The 20,004-nt window shown below is 40.8% G+C and overlaps 1 protein-coding gene across 2 annotated transcripts in view; it reads right to left on the bottom strand.

Annotated features, from left to right (window-relative positions):
• Positions 1-1,667: 1,667 nt before the first annotated feature.
• EDAR (ectodysplasin A receptor) overlaps positions 1,668-20,004 on the bottom strand; it is a 25,299-nt gene continuing 6,962 nt past the window's right edge. The window contains exons 4-11 of one of the 2 annotated variants that reach the window (XM_009586405.1): positions 19,858-19,943; positions 9,525-9,611; positions 8,252-8,380; positions 8,089-8,163; positions 7,716-7,788; positions 6,632-6,791; positions 3,386-3,446; positions 1,668-1,987 (exon numbers count right to left, since the gene is read on the bottom strand). In XM_009586405.1, the coding sequence (XP_009584700.1) occupies positions 1,668-1,987; positions 3,386-3,446; positions 6,632-6,791; positions 7,716-7,788; positions 8,089-8,163; positions 8,252-8,380; positions 9,525-9,611; positions 19,858-19,943 (991 nt within the window). The remainder of the gene's footprint in view (positions 1,988-3,385; positions 3,447-6,631; positions 6,792-7,715; positions 7,789-8,088; positions 8,164-8,251; positions 8,381-9,524; positions 9,612-19,857; positions 19,944-20,004) is intronic. The other variant, XM_009586406.1, reaches the window with a different exon arrangement.

Raw genomic sequence — 20,004 nt, forward strand, 5'->3', positions numbered from 1 at the left:
ACCCCTAAATTAAACATCAATTAGCTAGTTAAATGTTCAAATAAATGCAGCTTGCTGCTTCGTTAAAAGAAAAAGTCAAAATTCGCATCAAATCTGACATATGCAAATTAATGAAGAGTGTGTTACGATAGGAAAGAAACGGTGGAAGAAGAATAATGAGAGGATAGGTTTTACGTTGCAGTAGGTACTTCCTCTGCTATACAAATCAAGTGCTGAAAAGATACTAAATATAGATGTTACAGGGTGATAGTAAACGTTCCGCAGAACATGTTACTATCATAGAAAAGATCTAGTTACTAAGTGATGGAATACTGGTTGTTAACTTCAGGGTAATCGTTAATATTTTTTGTCCAGTCATGCATTTTGGAATTTAAAAAGTATTGCTTTGTAACTGACACGTCTCTTAATTTAGTGGTTGCGCTTGTTGAAATCTGTCATCGCTCATTTTAGCTATAAATTAAGCAAATAGGTTTGGTAACAGCTACTGATTTGTGGTCTAAACAAGCTTTAAAGAACTTTTAACCGTGAAAATCAGAGATTAGTTAAAATGAAAAAAATAAGGTCAATTTTTGTTGTACACAAACTCACAATAATGCTTTACCTTCCAGAGGAGTTGGTTTTCACCTGTGGATTCTGTGCTCATGGTCTACGTTTACAAGAGTATAGCATTTAAAAACCACTTCTTCCTCTGCATTTCAAGTGTCTCTAAAGAAATCTACTCTTTTTGCTCTTAGTGTCAAACGTGCACCACTGTTGTCTGAAATTCCTCTGCTTGGAGCATGATTTGATATATAGATGTCACTACTGGAAAAATACATTTTTTATGGTAGTGGACAAGCTGGTTTCATTGCTTCGTATTTTGTAATGGCAAAGAAGAGAAGAACTTGTTGCTCTCAACTTACAAGGGTGACTGCTTGCTAACCAGCTTGTCCTCAGCAGGTCAGCAGTTTGAATTTACAATTTCTGAAGAGTCAGTATGGAGCAAGAGTGCATTTACGTGCGTTATGTACAGCGTTTTGAAGCACTTCAATCTGTAAATTATGTTGACTCTTTTTTCATATAGTATAGTTAGTCAGGCTGAGGACGGTGTATATACACCTACGGACGTACTTCTAGATTCAACAAACCCATAGTAAGTACAGAAAATGAAACTGGTTACATGTTAAATGTGTTAGAGCCGATAGAAATGTACGTGCTTCGTGTAATAATTGATACTGTAGCTGTGGTACTGCTTTTGACTGTAACTATTAAACTGTTGAACGAAGCCCTAAGAGACAGGAATATTTTCAGAGAGCAATTCAATGGCTTTCTTGAAGGCCAGGCAGGAAGGGTATCAGCAGGGTTATCTGCACATATATTCATACACAGACTGCAAAATGGATGTTTCTGTGTCCACTTAAACAGTTATTATCGGTAACTGTTTAACGTGATCGTTTTGTTTAATGACATGTTTCATACCAAGCTTCTTGGGAGATTTCTGGTCTTGTTTTGGTAGATGTGTAACTTCACTTTTTTTAGAAGTCGAAGAGAATAGCTTCCCGTTGGTTATCGGGAGCGATTATATAGAAGAAACCTCAATGGTCTTTTGTCCAAAGTCTTTGACGAGGTGCTTGCTGGAATCATGGTTCTTGCAGGTGACGTGGAAGCGCAGGTCCCAGGCAGGCATGTCAGGATGTCCCTGCTGGTTCAGGAGCTGGCATTGCTTGTGCCCACTCCAGAATATCCGCACACAAGGATTCGACAGCATCCAGCCGCTCGATTTGCACCAGTTTGGTTAGCAGTTCTGGGATGCTGTAACCTGCTGTGCTGATGCGATCAAATAGCTGCATGCCATCTGTCATACCACCTATCTCATCTCTCTTCAGTCCAAAGCTCTCGGCAAGGTGGCGCCACGTTTTCACTATGGCTTTTTCTGTGTTGTAGGTCGAGCTGAGCATTCGGCTGGTCTTCTCCAGGCAATCAAATGGCAGCTCCGTAGGGCTCAGACCTGCAAAAAGCGAGGTGTTTATTGCCGGATGGCTCTGTGCACGAGTCTTGACTATTCAAGACATTTATTAAAGTGCTACAGTATAAACTGTTAGCAATAAGTACAGCTAAAATCTTTAAGTGCTAGTCCATGTCTAGCTCCAGAGTGATTACTGTATATTACCAAATTAATTCTTCCTAGTGACAGTAGGGTACAATAATTAGGGTAAAAAGTTGTCTGGGAAAGAAGTATTAGATGGGTTGTATGAATTCCCGTGGTACTGCTCCTTCCTTCAACAATTTACTAGCTGTTAGAAAAAGTATATTGCAAGCATATCCCTAGTAAGCAGCTCCATTAATACACCTCTGCGTGTCAGGCACGGTGTTTGAGCTCGAGAGACAGCTCTGACCCTTCCCTGAGTCTGTCACCAGCAGCTGCTGTAACATCTCTGTAATTGAAAGTTGCCCTTGTAGGAATGTGAGGAGTGAGGTGAAGCAATGACGCCAGATGCTTGCAAGCGTAAAAGTCCCTGCAAGTGCTCGACTGTCATTACTATTACTGAATCTCTAGAGAGGATTTAACAAAGCTATTTTTTCCTGGACGTTTTTCCTACGTACTCATGGTCACAGAATAGAGGAGAGAATCAGCTACAGCGTTTTTCCAAAACCAGTCTTTTGCTTCTGTAGTTTTCCTGCTTCATACTCAACAGCAGTAATTTGGTGGGAGATAGAGCTCCCTGAACCACAGAAAACTCAAAAGCACACACACACACATGCACACAAAATGTGTGAGTGTGGGGAGCAAATTCTGTTCTGCAGGGAAATTAATTCATGTCTTTTCCGCCAAAACAGTCCAGGTAGTCAAGTGGTAAAGAGGGTTGAAACACTTAAACGCTGACTTACTCGGAAACACCACTTTTTGTCGTGAGAAGTGGGACAGCATTTAGAGAAGCAGAGTACGTCGAGACTTGTGTCTGAAACGCAATCCCGACCCTCCCTAAATCACACTTTCATACGAGGAGCTAATTTCTATCTGTTATCCAAGAGACTAAACCAATAAATCAAACAGGTTTCCTCTAGATGGGGGATGCCAGAGTGCTTCTCCGCACCTTGGCCTGCGTGCGTGTCCCGACACGAGCCAGCGCTACCCTCCCTGCGCTCCATAGGAAGGAAGGCAGGCTGTGCGCACGCCTGGAGAGAAGCCGAGGCGCGCTCCAGCCCAAGCCCAGCCCGGACAGCTCCCGGGGTCAGGGCACCACGGTGCTTCCTGGCAAGTGAGAACAAATCTGCCTTCAGAGCGTCTCTTCTGGATTGGGACTTTCTCCTTTCCATAGGAAGGCAGAGGCCTTTCTTGTTCTATAGCAAACGCTTGTGATCTAATTTTGTGCTGTTAGTATAGGTGCAAGTTTTGTACACTCACCTTCCGCAACATCGCATACGTTAGCATACACGTCAAGTATCTTTTTCCTTCGACTTTGTATCTAAATGAGAAGATTTTTATTTCATTAATTTTTCAGTCATGGGAGTAAACAATTAGCAGACAGCAGTGGAAAACCTGTGGGAGATCCTCATTTCATGGCGCTAGGGGTTATCACATAATGTCCTCAAGGGTCCCTTTTGAAGACTCAAAGAAAAGGACACAACAATTATTCCGTGAAGCGTAAACCTATTTCTGATTTTACTCTCCACTGCTAGAGGTCTTTCTTTCCATCTTCTAGTCTTTTTTTAGATCAATTACTTTTCTGTTCCAAGTGTTTGTATATTTTATTTCTTTTTCAGACTGAAGCAAACTCTTGACAATGAAGACAAACGCAATACCACGCATGCAGGCAATTAATGCAGGGATGTCCAGGTAAACCAGGACAGGACTGGCCGCAGGGAATTAAATTCAGACTGAAATTGCCTTCTTCCAGTAATCTAAGAGGACTGGAGAGGAGGCGATCTTCCTTTCTGTCATCTGATGCAGAACTACTTAGCGTATTACTAATTGAATGTATTTTCTTCCACGTTATATTGCCTGTTTGAATCTGAAACATTTTACAGATAGATTAAAAAAAAACCAAACAGTGAAGCTTTGGACAGGGAAAATCTGAGGTCCAGGGTGCTCTAGTCATTTTTGACAAGAAAGAAACTCAGACTGAAAACCTGACATTTTCCAAGCTGAAAATGGACATTTTGATACAGTTTCATTTAGCAAAAATATTATCAAGGTTTGGCTTCGGATCCAATGTGCAGTGAAAACAAATGTCAAAATGTCATGAGTTCTCAAGGACTGGAATTGTCATCCCTCTGCCAGCTCTCATTAGGACTGAGCTGTCTGAAAAGCTGTCTTTTTGATAGGACTCTAGCATTATCTCCACAAATTCGCCACTTTCCACTGCAAACCAGGCTAGAAAAAAGCTCAGCTTTCACTATTTTGTTTTGTGGAAAGATTTTTCTCATTTTATTTGGGCTCTAAAAGGGCAAGGCACATCAATGATTTGGATTAATAGACTTGCAGCTGTAGACCACAGAGTGGCTGCTCCACCCGAACGAAGCCTGTCTCGCAGGCGCGGACACTGTGCAAGTGTGTGGCATCGCAGGGCAATGCAGTGCAGACGCTGATTGTCGTTCACATATTCTTGGTATAATTTACATCTGCTTAATCGGTTGTGTTGCTGTTGTAGGCTTGGATTAGCTGTTTCAGAACCTTGTAAACAGGAAATTTTATTTTAATGGGATTTATGAAAACGCCTCCTAAGCAAACTGTTGGATGCTTATTTTCATTCTCCTCTCATTTTTAGGGCAAGGAGGGAGGTTAAATAACTCCATGCCCATGAAGAATTAGGCAGGATGCTCTTTTTACCACAGCCAGAAGATGGGGGATTTGTAAAGCTTATGCTGAAAGCAAACAGGTAAAGTTGAGCCTGAGGATCCTCCATGTGGTAGCTCATTGCATAATGGTTTTTGTTTTAACGAGGAAGGAGCAGACTTGGATAAGAGCAGGCGTTCAACTTCCTTCACCCTCATCCAACAGCTACTTAATACTCTTTCCTGTACTAGAAATGTTACTTAATCTCCATCCTGAAGCAAATTACTTCTTTTCTAACTTTTGGCGACTGGCTTAATTGTGAAATCTTAGCTATGGAGCAGAGGATCTTGATGCAATCTGCACTTTTATTGAAAACTTTGTCTTCAGCCTTGTCAGCAGGCTTCAGTCCATGAGGAGTACATTAGAACAGAAGGTCTGGAAGAAATAGTTCATGCTTCAGATGTGCTTATGAGCTATCTATCTAAATCACTCTGGAGAATATATCTATTATATATGGTCTTTAGAAGGTAATCCACTTCTTATTAAATGTTTTGATTTCAAGCATACCCAACTTGCATTATCCAATTTCAAGCCAGTGCATACAGAAGTATGATAAAGCTGGATATTTAGAGAGACCTCAGAAAACTGAATTTTAAAATGTGAGCATTGGAGTAGTAAGTTATTTTCAGATGGTCATAACTGTCTACACCTAGAAAAACATTTCTCTTGTGTTGAGACGTTGTGTGTCTGGTCTCAGCTGAAAAATGAGTTATTTTAGAAAGTAGCGATCTGAACCACCCCAACAATTTAAAACATGAAAAGATGCATTTTATTCTTAAAATGATGTTTGATATTAATGATGCGATTTTGTCCTAGGTATTGCCATTTGTAAATTATTTTTGAAGTACTAAAAATATAAAAAAAATCCGAGCAGACACTTTCTTTTTAAGGATACTTTCATGTTAATATAAACTAAAAAGTTGTGTGGGTGAGGTGTGGCCTTGACTATGCCTTGAAATACTCCAAGTGAGATAAAACGCCCTGAAAAAAAACAGCAGGAAGAAGTGAAGGCCTTCCACAGCAAAACAAACAGTGGATTTACAGTGTCCTTCAGAGCACAGGAGTGACCGTCAAAGCACCTATATGTTTTTCAAAATTATCCTGAAAAACCAAGCACAACACTGGATATTATTGAAAAGTCTGTGGCATAGAAATACCGATGCTATTGGGTCAAGGCACTCGGGTGCTACGCTGCCGTGTGAAGCCAGCCGTGCTTTTGCATTATTTTACTGTCTTGGATTTTCTGTGGTAAATGTAGCATCAGGGTTAGTTATATCAGCATTAGCTAAATTGGGAGTTTGCTGTTATTTGTTTTTTCTTTCTGGATATTATTGAAAAGTCTGTGGCATAGAAATACCGATGCTATTGGGTCAAGGCACTCGGGTGCTACGCTGCCGTGTGAAGCCAGCCGTGCTTTTGCATTATTTTACTGTCTTGGATTTTCTGTGGTAAATGTAGCATCAGGGTTAGTTATATCAGCATTAGCTAAATTGGGAGTTTGCTGTTATTTGTTTTTTCTTTCTTTAGACTATAAAATATAATACTCAGAAAAGCAGTGTTATTACTCTTGCAGGAAATTTGGTTTTCAGCCCTGAACAACCCAAACTATTCTATGATTCTATGATATATAGATAGATAGATAGACATACATGCAAAGGAGATTCTATAATAAATTTGTCTGGAGAAGCTCTTGTAAATTACTCTGGTCTGCACTATAATGCATTTTTGGGGGTGATAGCTTGTATACTCTTTTCTTAAAAAAAAAAACCAACACAGAAAAATCATCTCAATTTTTAAGTCTCAAAATAGCCTTACCCCAGTTGATTTATTGCTTGTAGAAGATTTATCTCTGGCCAAATGCACTAAAGATAACAAGCATCTCTCTGGAGTCCCTTGTTTGTCAACTGCAGCTTCTTCATCACTATCCATACTACGACTTAAAAGGCGTTCATTCTCAGAAGATGCATCATTTTCACTGTAAAATGAAGGATACAGTTATCTGAGTGAAGTCTCTCATGGGTTGACTCCAATCATCTCCTTTTTGCTATGCTAGCGTAACGGAATAAAAGTGTTTGCCATTTTTTAAAATGCCTTTCCTCCGGAATCCTGTGAATGTAACTGCATTCACCTGCCCAGGGTGTACGTACAATGCCCACCACGTTACACAGTCACGCATGTCTTGCAAGAATCCTTTTATAGGGGGATTTTGCACTGAGGACAGTGTTTAGCCCACCTTAATCGTGTTAGCCAGCCAGGCTTGGCCGCCAGGCAGACACAAGGTGAGGAAACTGTCACACCCAGGTAACGCTACGGACAAGGAGTTTCCTTAAGACCCGGAGCAGCTATTTTTGCTCCTCCTGCCTGAAAGTGAAGGGGAACGTTACTAACGGCACGTATGCGAGAGCAGCACTCAGGTCCCGGAGATGGAGCCCCGAGAGCTGATGAACTGGTCACAGAGGGAGTGGGGAGGACACAGGTTTCTCTTTGGTAACATCTGTCGTCCTCTCTTAGAAACCGGAGGAGGAAAAGCCTACTAAGGCATCTAGTCTTTTCCCTGCTGCAGCAAACTACCAGCATACCCGTTTAACTCCCTGTTCGCGCTGTAAAAGGTTGAAAGCACAGGGGCAGCACAGGGGTCTGAGTGGGCTGTGACCCAGAGCACATAGTGCTCAAGGTAAGGTTTTAAGGTAAGGTGGCCATGGTCACCTTAGCTCTGCCAGAAACTCTAACAGCTGCGACTTTCCCATTGACAGGTTATTCCTTGGTCTGATAGACTTGAAAATCTTGGTGCTAATTCCTTCTATTTCATTCTTCATGTATTCCTCTGTAGCAGGATGAATGGTGACTATGTCCCTCCCCCACTTCTGTCAAACTGGAAGTATATTTATCTTTTACCCACCTTTTAACAGCCTTAGCTGGAGTTGCTGTAAGTTTTTCAAACTCTTCTTTCTCAGAGAATATCACAACATTATCTGTAGATCAACAAGAGAAATTTAAATTGGCAATGAGTTTCCAAACCAGTGTTTTGTCTCAGGAGCTGGTTCTGCTGGCAACCTTACTGCAAACGTAAATCTCTCTGCTACCTTTTTAATTGCTATCAGAGGATTAAGTGACATTCTGGAAGTACAAAAACTATTATACACAATTCTTTAGTAAACTGACGTGGATTTTATACAATTCAAGGGAGAAATTGTAATTAAGAGAAATGCATTAAGGGTATTTAAGCCCAATGCTGTCTTGCACAGAAAAAGCAAAACTAAAGCAACTTGTACCTTGCACTTCTTTCTTCTCTTCTTGTGTGTTAGCCTGAGCTTCGACATTTTTTACTGAGTGGCTCTTGCAACAGGCTAGAATATAAAAATATAACACTAATTATTCTCAGAAGCTATCTAAAAATAGCATTTGCAGCTAAAATTTCATGTGCTGAACAACTACCTTGAGCAGAAGGTTTTGTTTTCACAATGTAAAACATGATGATGAGGACAATGGCAATAGCCATTATGAAGATGGTAGACATTGCAATTATAAGAGCTGTAGCCAGATGTCCTTGTCCTGAAAGATCTGCTGGAATAAGCAAAAGAATATTTTCATAAAGGAACAACTCGGGATCAGAGAACAGTTAACAGTTTGTGGTCTGGTCTACACTTACATTTTGCATACTCGTTTAGTTGATCTGAGTCTTGGTTACTTGTTAAGCATTGAAAAACTTAGTGTTATATCTCAAAGGCAAACTTTTTAACAGTTTTTCAAAATCGTGACATTTATGCTGCAATAACCAATTAACAGTATTCATAAAAATATTTGATGACATGATCCATTAGATACAAAGGTGTAGGAAATTATATTATCTACTAATAATATAGGAAGCTGTATGTAAGCAAGAGTAGCAACTTTCCTAACACTGTATTCTGTGAAACAGCATTGAAGAGAAAAAAAAAAAACAAAAAACAACGGGGATGAGAGCTAAAATGACCGTTGATAACTATGGCTGCCTCAAAAGCTTTGCAGTAAAAAGGAAAACACAATGCACATGTGGAAAGACTGATGTTTTTCTAACCGAGACTTAAAACACAGCATGGCTAGAAGGCGAATTTAAAATAACGTATGTGAAAAGGTATTCAGAAGCAGAATTTGGATGCGAAACACTAGAATTGAAAAGGCACAAAAAGATGCAGAAAATTATAGATATGCTAAAATGCATGAAATCTTTAATTTTTCGGAAAACGTGATCCTCACGATCACGTTTCCAGACAATACCGGGAAGATCAGCATTGTCAGTACCTCATTAACTGCATCTTTCCTGTTGTGTCTTCTCAGGTTCACATATTTTTGAAACCTAATAATCATGCTGGAGAACTGTTTATGTTAGCTCAGTAAGAGACTGGCCATATTTGTGCATTAAATTATTTTCGCCAGTCTAAGCTAAGCTTTGCTGAGGCATAGTGCCATTTCTGTATGGCTACAAATAATGAGCTAAATTTATTGCTTGCATTACTGAGTACAGTTCAAATCCATTTTAAGACTAAAACAGTGGTGCTGATTAATCAAGAAATAAAAAAGCATTCTGAATTATTTTCAATAGCAGTTTTACAAATCTGGAAATAGGGGCAATGAAATTCACAATAGATATTTTCAGTTTGGTTGCACTTTGTTGATGATATTTGCAAAACAAACAGCTGCTAAATTAAACCTGTGAATGCATTCTTACCTTTGTGAGCATGCTGGTAAGGTGAGAAAGTGCTTGTGCCAGAGGTACTTGGGAAAATGGCTGAAACGCCAGAGGTAGCCCCCGCACCTGCAATACAAACAGAAATGCAATAAACTTCCACAGTTACTTTGTCCAGTCAAAGCAATAGCTTGGCCCAAGTAAAGAGAGCCTTTACTTAGTTTGGTTTCATTTCTATCATGTCGAAAATCGTGTTATAGAATACATTTTCGCATAGCATCTAGAGGAAGGGGAAGAAGTCAAAGCTCCTGAACGGTTATTAGAAGAAACCTAAGCATCTTCAGACGCACACACTGGGCCAACTGTTATATAAAGATTCCCGTATGACAGATCTGTCCTGGGTAGCAGAAAGTTTTCCAGGACCCAGTTGATGACTCAAACTGTTTACAGCCCCCGCTCCATTATTTGCAACTGCAGACCCAAGTCCCAGCTGGTAGGCTCATCAAATTCGTGCTTCTCACAAGCATCCTTCACTAGCAGGATCACTGTGAAACTCTGATGGTATGCAAACCCCCACGATGTCACAGGAAAACCTAGGAAAGGTGACAAATAATAGTCTGTTCCTTGGAGCTGTACTATCATAAAAGGGAGTATTAGAATTTCCTGCAATTTATCTGGGCAGTACGTTTCTTACGATTCCCCCTGTCAGCCCAAATCTATCTTCTGAGGAGGGGGGGAATCCACAAAAACCGTGAAATGGAGAACTTAAAGGAACACTTCATACTGGCAGAGGTGCGAGATTGTCCAATAGCGGTTTCCATGTCTAAATTCTACAGTTAAGTTTAAAAGTTAATATTAATCTTTCAGATGGTGTCATACACCAAGTTTTCAAAGCAGTAAGCCAAGTCATAAGTTAACATATTTTGACAATGCCGAACAACACTGAATATTATTGGGAATGAGGCTGTTGATCGGAATGCTTTCATACAGGATGGTGTTGGCATAGCATTCCAAAACAGAATAAAAACATTAGGGTTGGGAGAAAACATTCTCTTCATTCTCAAATAATCTTTAACATCATTGATAAGCAGGTTATGCAAACAACTACTATCAACAGACACTGAAAAACACCTTCTGGCTTGGAGGGAGTACGAAATCCCTCCTGCTTTGTATTAGCTGTCTATGGAAAAAGTCCAGTGATAATTAGATTCAGCAGACCTAAAGGCAAAAGACCGTCCCAGTCATCTGGTAAGGTGCACACAGCACACAGCTCCACAAGCTAGTTTGGCAACTAGAGTAGCTGAGAGCTAACTGTTCCATTCTTTTGACCTAGTAAATATTACGAGAAATTAAACCCACCAGGTAAACTTGACAGGAAATTTAGCGGTCTGGAATAGTCTGAGAAATGTTCCATGATTAAGAACAAAGCAATATACATGTTCTTCAAATTAAGAGAAATGTTTTCTCAAAAGAAAAAAAAGCATTACCTAACATAAAACATGGCTACATGGAGTGAATGAGAAATGTACACTCTTAAAGTGGCCACAGAGTATGAGTTGCAGATGTCTTCAAAAGAAATTTTCTTTAACAATGGTAAAACTCCTTTCAAACCTCATTTGTTGGAAGGAAATGGATTAATTTATTATAATTGTTTTTTTTTTTTTTAAACTGAAGAAGTGTTTTCATAAAGTTTTAAATATACTAATTTGTTAATTCAGATGCTTTTCATATTATGTAAATGACAGGCAGATTATGTAAATCTTGCCTCTGGTCCTTTCTCTGTGCCAGACTTCCTTCTAAGAAGAATTAGTTATGAGCTCCAGAAACTGCAATATACGAGTAGAGCATCTAGATATCAGTAGATGAAGATGTCACCTGCATGTAATGGACGTTAAAGACAGGTAATTTGTTAAATTTTCAGCAGTTCTTCACAAAACTGAAGTGAGTCACCCTTGGTCTCGACCTGTATATTTACTCATCGTGGCTGGACAATGGAGGAAATTTAGTAAATGGCCGATGCTGTAGCCCAATACTTTCCTTCATGTCCACAGCTACCCAGCTTACGCCTGTTCTTGCAGTCCCCCCGGCAAATCCAATTACAGACAATTGCAACCCTGCGCAGTTCTTGCAAGCTGCAACAAGTCAACAATAGCTTTTCTTATGCTGCCGTTCAGTTAACCCAGGCAAGCCGTGCTGCTTTGTCTGCGTGGAGTTTATAACAAGCTTCAGCTCGTCTCCTCCATAAGCAAGTTTTATCCAACTCTCCTCTCTCTCTTTTCCTTCATCGGAAATATGTAGTCATTGAAGTATTTCTGCCTAATCAATCTTTCAGTCGCTTGGTATTGTTAACCTCATGGTTTTCACCTGTCTGCGAAAGGAAGTAGAGCCTTCCAAGGTGGGAAGTCACGCAGCAGCACGTAGTGCAGGAAGGGTAAGGAGGAAAGTCATCCGTTCTTCATTCAGCATCATCATCACGCTTCACCCAGCTCTACCCCACACCAGGATACGGCGTGTTGCCCATGCCGTGCATGCACGCTCTCTCACACACACACACACACACACGAGCCTCTCCCGTGCACAAGAGCGAGCGAATTCAGCTCCAGAGCCTACGTGCAGAATTTTCTTTGAGTTGCATGGGAACGGGGCCACTTTGTTTGTTCTGTAGTGCCTGTCATGGCAAAAGCAAGGCTGGTGCTAGAACGTGATGGCTTTTTACATATGCCTAGGTGGGAGTTAGTCGTTATGCATATTTTAAGCCTATTATCAAATTTAATAATTTGGCATATTCATTATGAGCCAAGATTTTTCTTTAGATGTGGCTTAGAAGAAAGTGCCAATTCGTGCACCTGCACTACAAGAGGAACCAAAAATGCCAGCTTCTGCAGAAGTTCAGTTCATATCGGTTTTGTGTGAGCAAAAAGAAACAGAACTCATTGCTGCTGCTTTTTCCCAGTCCAGCAGTACACCATGACTGCAGTGTCAGTAGTTCCTGTGCACATCCAGTTTTGCATCCCGACCACATTATTAATTCTGGTTCCAATATAGATGACACTTACATAATCTATAAAGACATAGACATAGTTCAGGCAGAGACATCCTAAGGTGCTACAGCGCAACATATGGAAACAACTCCATTGTAAGCACAAAAAAGACTGATGGCTGTAATATAGCTGTGCAAAAGAGTGGTTTATATTCCTAGACACCTGTAAGTAATATTGTAGGAATGTGATAAAGACATTAGGAAAGAAGTTTATCACTGAAGTTTGGTCAGCTTTTGCTTTATAAATGTTTTTATTCAAAAATTGTAATTTAGTTATAACTTTCTTGGAGTCTAACTACAGTTTCATTTAAAAAACATACTTATTGTTTAAAAGAACAATTGAACTTGTATTCACATTTGAATGTTTGGGGGTTTTTAGCTCAAAAGATAGCTTTAACTTAAATTGCCGTGCAGTCAGCCTTTTGTCCTCATAGTGAACAAATGCTGGGCAATAAAATAATTTTTTTTTGTTTCAAAGAACCTTTCTGCTTTATGTAACAGGACTATTACAGTTGTTCATGTGTCTCAAAACAGATTTACAATAAGAAGTGACGAACAAAACTACCAGATTTGTGAGAGGAGGAGGGCACAGGGAGGGGAGGTTTTACCAACATGTCCCCTTGCAAGTGTTTGTGAGTGAATAAAATCTGGTGTAGTAGGAGACCATATGTGCTCCTGACATATGTTGCTGTGGGTGTCAGCTTACTGGTCCATGCAAAGGACTGCTCATAGTTAGCAACAGCTTTTTTTGAAGTTTATTTAATACTTAATGACATATTATAAAAATACCCAAAGTGTGTATACAACAGACTATCAGAGCGATCCTGAAAAAAAGAAGCGTTTTAAAAATGTCGTTGTGTATATCTGTGTCTATTTCTTGCCATCGAGTGCAGCTTGCTTTCTCCTGATGCATCCCCCTTCTCACAGCCATGGTCCATTTATGAATGGCCATGCATACTCATTACTGCCAGCCGAGCTGCAAGTGCCATCATTGAGACAGTTCTACGGGAGCAAAGTAAGATAAAGCACACACGCAAATAAGTAACTAGCAGCCTGGAATATGAGATAAAAAATAAATTAATTATATTGAGTTGAAATTCAATAAAAGTAGAGTTTATGGCTACAAAGTAATCGAAAACTGGATTATAACTAAACCTAGTCATAAATAAAGACCTAGGTATTTAGAAAGCAGAGGTCAGAATTTTCAAATTAATGTAAATCTGTATTCAGGTACTTACACGAAAGGTTTGGGTTCAAACTTAAGGAAACAACACTTCACATGGAAACCCTGTGCACTTGGAAAGTCATGGAAGCTGAAGCAGCAAAGCAAAGCCACTCTCTAAGGCGTCTACATATGACTTCAGCAATCAAACATTAACCAACTATGAAAATATTGCAAATCACTAATAACAGAGCATATCCTAGACATCGGAGGATTGCCTGGCTGCTCTTTATTTTACTGTCTTTTATTTTCAGGGGACATACAGAATACTATAAGGCAAGTCACTCTAATATTTCCTGGAGCCACAGGTAGATACTTCAGTTAGCATAAGTAGTTATTAAACCAGGAAAAGCATGAAGTAAATTAATTCTTGAGATTGAACCTTCTAAAAACGGTGATAGCAAAGTTCCCCCAGACTATTATTTTCGATCTGGTCATTCTCACTGTAAGTAACCACTACTCTTCAGACACATAAAAGGAAATATTTTATGCTGTTGTGCTCTCTGTAATGTCGTTAACTGTTCTGTTTCTCTCTCTCTTTATTTTGCCAGGGCAGGGAAGTGGGGATGATTATAGGCCGCATGGCCTTAGTCTGACAATTTATTTGCATCTGTTGTAGTTTTGTTTAGGATGTGCTGGGAGCTGTAATCATTGCACAGCACTGGAAGGTCATGGACACATGCTTCATGAATTACCTCCAGGAATTCAGTGTTATCACCTCTTTCTCTGTGCAACGTGAAGGGGATAATTGCTGTTTAAACCCTACTACGGTGACTTCAGAAGCGTCAAAAGGAAAAGAACGGACCTGCAAGGAGCCAGTCTCCCACTCCGCCTGCGCCTTGGTGGCCAGGCTGTACAGGTGGTGGAAAGCTGCAGCTCTGCAGGCTTTGCAGCTCGTGAGCCTGGGCAGAGCGACGCTGCAGAAACCCGCAACCTTTCCCGCGGGCGGGTGGTGCTGACTGTGGGACCTGCAGCTCCGGCACAGGTGAAAACATCAAAGTCATCAGAGTTTTCTTTCAGGAGGGCTGCACTGGGACCGGGTGCCCTCCTGAGTGATGATACCTGGGCCCAGCTTTCCCAGCAGCTGAAGACAGCAAACCCCATATTTGCTTCTCAGATCCCTCCCCTTGAAGGTTTATGGCAGAGGCTGGCCAATTTTGTCCTAAGATTAGGTTCCTTTCCTAATATAGACAAACCCTAAGGGGATGAGAATTAGGCCGTACCACCAGTGAACAATAAAGCACTGCCCTCAACATTTCTCCCATTCCACATGTGAAGAGGAATGGGGTGTTCAGAGATCAAACAGCTCAAAAAAAAAAAAAAAAAAGAAAAGTTTGTTAGCTCCAGCTAACAAGCCTATTCATTTGTAAGGGTAATTTGAAACAGAAGGAAAAAAAAGTCCTGATGTTGATCGTATTACAAAAGGACAAAACTGGCAAGGAAAGAAAATTAGTGATATTGCAAAGAATGGAGAGTTAAAATAAAAATCTCTGAAAGAATTATTTTTCACTAATACAAGTGGTTTTGGCATTAGGCATTAAGCATTTCAATTAAGGAGGCTGAGTTCTCAGTCTTCAGTACACGGGTATGGACGTGACCCCCTAATTACAACTCGTCACACGAAGCCGTCAGCCTGTTAGTCAATTGTTCCATCTCGTCTGTTTAGTTCTTTTTGAAGTTCTAATGATACAATAATAAAAATGATCTTTTCTGTTTCTAGATGCCATTCGCTCTCTGATAATTAAAAAATAACTTGACTACATATGTTTTCCTTTGTTGTTTTTCTTTTTTTCTCTTTTTTTTTAAATTTTCCTAAGCCATCATCAGTAGATGTTAGACTTAACAACTTACACAGGCTGATTACTGCATCTGTTTTCACATATACAACCAGCAGAAAAGGTGAGAGAAAATAATACTATTTTGTGCCCATGCACATTTATGAATATATACAGTAGATTAAAAAGAAAACCCTCGATCAATTGCCGAAGTTCTCTAGATCAATAACCTGTGAGTGGAAAAGGATTTGCATATTTGATGTAATTGTGTAAATACAACTTCCAAGTAAATGTTCTTCAAGTTTTTGCAGTGGGGTTTGTCTTCCTCCATCATTTTTGAACTGAAATGGCAAATATCGAAGTTTGAACAGAAGAGCAGAGTTAATATACATAAACTGATAGAGAATTGCAGCTGCTAAAAGACAAAACCTCTTCCAGCAGTACCTGTAGCTCTCTGCCAGAGAAGCTCCATGTAGGTTTAAATCTTCTGTCTTTTGCATATACTTTTACATTGGATAAAAGAAAAAAAAACACAACAAAAACACTCTACGTAGTCAAAGGCCTCAAGTAACTCCAATTCCAACAGTGTCGACAGAAAATCCAGCACCATTAACTGTGGGAAGCCACATCTTAAAGTGGTTTCGTGCTCATTACCTTCATTCTTTGATTTGCATAAGAAACCTGCCTCCCCTACTTTTTGCAGTGCTGCTATTTATCACAGAGGTATCGTATCCCAATTTACTGTCAGCAAGGGTCACTGATGGCTCATGATCTGCTTCATGCACAGCTGAAGGTCTCACACCTTTGATGTTTTGGCATTGTGCTCCTACACAGTAGACTTGAGGGAGCTGCGTGCTGAGAGCCCAGAAGTCTTACATAGGTGTTTCACAGAGCACAAGATATGAAAAATTGCAGTCTTTGCGGTGATGTTTATCCTTTTCCCAGTAAGAAAAAACTTATGCTCACTTATGCACAGCCCCTTCCCCGTACGTGCGCATTGCCCACAAGCTGCCGCTGACCCCTGGTATTCCTCCCAGACTGCAGAACACTCCTGCTCCCAACCAGAGGGAGAGTTTCAACACTGTAACCTGCTGATACGTTTGCCTCAATTAAACCTCTGACCTCTGTGGCATGTCTCCCTCTCCTCCCCCTTTTTTCCATGCTATTTTGTGCTATTTATGTCTCAAGTCCCTTGAGAGGAAAAAAAAATAGAGGTGACACAGGCCCATCAGGGAATTTCTTTCTCACTTCCAGTCCTTTTTACGCTAACATTTCCAGATGGTGGGACACGGGGTGTTCATCTTGTTTCCTCAGCCATTTCAAGGTTTATTGACTGTGCAGGAGATGAAAGTTGCACAGCAGGCTCTTGGAGTTGAAAGCTGTTTGTTTACCCTTTGATCAAACCCAAATACTTTTCTGCCAGATATAATGTATCGCCAGGCAAATTCTCTGAGCAGGTTTCCATGCAGCAGCACACATCCCCTGCTTCGCTCTCCTCCCGGCCCTCTGTAAGACGCAGGCCAGGCACTTCCCCAGCGAGGTATTTTTCCAGCTAAGGAGAGCACCATTGTCCTCCAATCCTGTATCTCAAACCTAATGAAGGCCTGAAACGGGATTTATCTGCCCTCATTCTTCTGTCTAGAAGTGTAAAGCCAGAGCTTGTCACCCCCAGTTTCCTATTTTTAAGTAATTTGCCACCTCTTTTGCCTTGCAACCCGTTGGGCCACCTTTCTCCAGCGGTGTGCCGTATGCGGGACTGTTTGAAGAAAAGGCAGCTCTAGGGGAGAGGCACCCTGGCAAAGTTTAGGCTCCTGAACACTGTTCAACCCTATTTTGAAGTCTCAAGAAAAGAACGGAAAATGCCTGGGACCCTTTGGAGTTCTCTAAGGCCTTTTGGGTCCTCCACAACGACAGCCAGAGGGGTGAGCAAGGAGCGCCGTGACACAGAAGTTGTTCTGCGTAGAGGAACCATTCCTACCAAAGAGCAGATATTATCCTTCATATGACAGAAACTGCATGCTCACACCAAGGGTATGTGCTCAGAGTTTGGAATCTGCAAACCTCAAAAAGTTATGCCGTTGTCCAACACTGACATGACACCTTTTCTTTGCTCTGACTGGTATAATCTGTTGACAGTGAAACATGTGATAAAGAGGATTTATTTATCATTTCCTAATACCAAATTTTACGCTGCCTGCCACAACAACAGTGAGCCTTTCAAGAGATTCCTGCAGCAAGGCTGATTTTCCATCTGGAGTACAAACTATTGCCTACGAATTAGGGAGCTGCCATTCTAAACAGCGTCCAGAGGCTTAGACGTCATAAACCAAATTACCTGAGCTTAGTGATTTGAGGGATCTGGATTTTAAGAAGCTTTCCCACTTTTTGAACACTTGTAATCAAATGGTTGGTTTCATAGACTTGATCAAAATGGTCATGTTTACTCTTTCCAGGACTAATGTTTTCTCCCACCTTAGTACCCAGTCAATTTGTCGGTTTATGCACCTGCCTAAATTCCTCCCAAAGATAAAATACATTTATTCTTCTGTTTGTCAAGTTAAAAATTGCATGTGGTTAATCAGTTACGCAATTCATACTTTCCTCACAGAACTAAGCACACTATATATAGTATCTGCCAGATATCCTACAAAAGACAAAGATTTGTCTTTTGAATTGAGTAATAGCCGTAAGATCTTCTGGTGGTTCCTTGCCAAATCAGTAAGCTACAACATGTTTGATACTACTAAAACCCCATTTCAGCACATGTTTGAGACAGACCATCAGAGTTGAGGAAGTGATTCATTTCTGGCTATCGGCTAGCAGCAGGCATGGTTGTATTCCCATCAAGGGGGCAGCCAGCCTGCACATGCACGTAGGAGACGGTGTGTCCGCATCCTTTCCTCTTACCGTATACCCTCATCTCCCACCGAGACTCCTAACCTCGTGTTTTCACTTACCTCTCCACCTCCTTCCCACACCTTACATTCAGGTCCTCCCTCGCACCCTTACCGCACCTCCTAATACAGACCTTATCTCATCAAAGTCACGCTCACCCTGCCCTCGCCCACTCCCGCTGTCTCAGGCAGAAGCACATGTCTCAGGACCGGGTGGGTTTCTGCAGCCAAGCGGGGTGAGCGGCTTTACAACAGAGCAGCCTCTTTGCATGCAGACAGTTGAGGGAGATGCCTCCACCCGGGTTGCTACCGCTCACCAGGAGCTCTGCAAGGTGGTAATCATCCCCCGGCTCGCCTGAGCTCTTGCACTTTAGGAAAGATGGTAGCTGTTGATGACCTATCCTCCTTTGAAGCGGCTCGCAGAGCACCAATGATACACAGTTCAGCAGCATCTGAACTCAGTAATTACTATTTACGTACACAAATAAATGCTCGGTGACTTTTGTGTCAACCTCTGCTTTCAAATCCAGCAGGCAAAATATTGCAATTTTTTTCATGATAAAGACTTTTAAAAGAACAGAACATGGACAGAATTTTGGTTTTAGATGCATCAGGTTTCTCTGGGGGACTACCCATTTTTGTCTGTTGGTTTTGGGTTGGTTTTTTTTTTTTGAAGCTTTTTCTCCTGATCTGCTCCAGATTCTCTGAGGAGGTGTCAAAGTAATTTGTTCATTCAGAGAGAACCTCATTTTTCCTTTTCTTTTTCTCATTTTCTTTACCCCCTAAAGGAGAAAGCAGTCTTCTGGGAGGTTACCTCCACATTACAGTGCTGGTGTGTGGCTGTCCTTCCTCTCCCTGGCATAAGGATGGGTAAGCCATTGCACACACGTGGCATGCAAACAAACAGGTACTGCTAGGCTCTCATACACATATGCATACATTTTTTTTAATTAGCAAACTACAGCTTCTTTTGGCAATGAAATCTACAGAATTAGCTTTCTTATCAGTGCTGACTACCACATGCCAACATCAATCCTTGTATCACTTTGAAATAAAGGATATGAAAAGGTGTGATGCACTTTTACTAGGATCTACAAAGTGTCCCATGTTTTTTTCATAGCTAACCTGAAACTGAATTAAAAAAATACACAGATTCGTGACTTCCTGTACCTACTGGTTAAGTAACCATAATAAGTCCTGTATGGGACGTCTTAACAGATGAAAACTGGAGCACAACTGAACAACAGCAGGTCCTAAAATCAAAGGTTCTGATCTCTCCCCAAATGTTCAGCATTTGCTCCCTTTGTTGGCAAGGCTAGTTGGAAGCAGAAATTGCTTTACTGCAGAAGGACTTATTGTTTGAACATAATAATCATCACACTGAGCTTCCAGATGATTCTAAGTCAAAACCAGATGAAATGCACAGAAATTGCCGAACACTTACATTCCTTGGTGTTAGGAGGCGCCAACAAGCATGAGTAGCAAACCATCCCATATATGTTTCGAGGTCTGTTTTCCAGCATGTAGTAACTGAAATGAAGGGCAAGATGAGGCAAAACAGTGTAAATTAATATGCTACAACTGAGCATGG

Source organism: Fulmarus glacialis, unplaced genomic scaffold, assembly GCF_000690835.1.
Source record: "Fulmarus glacialis isolate BGI_N327 unplaced genomic scaffold, ASM69083v1 scaffold5861, whole genome shotgun sequence".
Lineage (NCBI taxonomy): Eukaryota > Metazoa > Chordata > Aves > Procellariiformes > Procellariidae > Fulmarus > Fulmarus glacialis.